The sequence below is a fragment of the Gracilinanus agilis genome, chromosome 4 (genome assembly GCF_016433145.1).
Source record: "Gracilinanus agilis isolate LMUSP501 chromosome 4, AgileGrace, whole genome shotgun sequence".
Lineage (NCBI taxonomy): Eukaryota > Metazoa > Chordata > Mammalia > Didelphimorphia > Didelphidae > Gracilinanus > Gracilinanus agilis.
The window spans coordinates 33,085,527-33,086,654 of record NC_058133.1 but is presented as its reverse complement, the minus strand read 5'-3'; the positions used below and the strand labels follow the sequence as shown (position 1 = coordinate 33,086,654).

Below are 1,128 nucleotides of genomic sequence, written 5' to 3'. Positions count from 1 at the left end.
GGAACGCCGCGGGAGCAGCCTCAGCCAATAAGCAAAAGGCATCATTTTGCGTCACCCGTTGCTGAGGCCAGCGCCTCTCTGCCCCTCCTCTCTCTCAGTCTCCTGCATCCTTGGCCATAGCTCTTAGGGTCGGCACTGGCACCACTATTCAGAACGAGGCTGTCGGAGGAGGGGCAGAAGCGAGAGCAGGAGGTGACACAGGCCTCAGAGCCTCATTTCCACCCGGTAACCAAGCAGAGGGTCTCTGGGGAAGGCTCGGGCTGCAGAAGAGACTTCAACTTCCAGCAAGCCTCGCGGCGCTTACTTCCGGAGCCCGCCCTGTGCGCGCGGCTTGTTGGGAGTTGGAGTCCTGGAGCACTATGGCATATTTCTAGAGAAACCTATTCTTTCGCCAGGCCCGCGAGTCTGCTGGAAGGAGTCGATCAGTCGCCTCTCGAGAGCGAAGTCGCGAGCTCTGCAGGGACCCTTCCAGACCGGAGATAGCGGAACCTGGAGGGGGCGGGACTTGCGCTGGCCCTTTAAACGCGGAACGGAAGTGGGTGGGCGGGGCCGAGTGCTACGCTATATAAAGCGGCCCGAGCGACGCGGGCTCTCCAATCTGCCATTTTCTGCTGCGGGAGCTGTGGAACGTGCCAGCCCCTGTCTCCCTTTTCCCTTTTCTCCTCCCCTCCCCGTCTCTGTCCTCTGCGCCCACCCGCCCGCCTCCGAGAGACAATGGCCGCCGAGCCCGCAGCGATCGCCGAGCTCGCCCCAGCCGACAAGTGAGCGGGTCTGGGGCGGGAGCGGGGCGGGGTCCGAGACGGGTCCTAGCTCGGGGCCGGGATGGGGGGCGGAGGCGGCCTTCCCTCCCCATCTTTTTCCTCTTGGGCTTTTCTCGTGGCCGCCCGCCATCTTGCCAGCGCTGCGGCGGTTTCTCCATCTTACCGGCCCGGGTCCCGGGGAGGCCGGCGAGGGGAGGGGGTGGGGGCACGTGCACGTGCACGCGCGCGCCCTCCCTCCTTGGTTATCCCGCTCCCGGGGATTTGGCGCCAAAAGCCAGGTTCCCCTCACGCGGAGCCTGGCTGCCCCGAAGGGGGCGGGGTTCCCCGGCGCCTGCGCGGGCGCGTGCTGCTGGGGGGGCGGGGCTTC

At 66.4% G+C, this 1,128-nt stretch overlaps 1 protein-coding gene across 1 annotated transcript in view; it reads left to right on the top strand.

Moving 5' to 3' along the window:
* Positions 1–619: 619 nt before the first annotated feature.
* Positions 620–1,128, top strand: part of LOC123245827 (nuclear autoantigenic sperm protein) — a 43,228-nt gene continuing 42,719 nt past the window's right edge. The window contains exon 1 of the mRNA XM_044674824.1: positions 620–761. Within this exon, the coding sequence (XP_044530759.1) occupies positions 715–761 (47 nt within the window). The 5' untranslated portion in view covers positions 620–714. The remainder of the gene's footprint in view (positions 762–1,128) is intronic.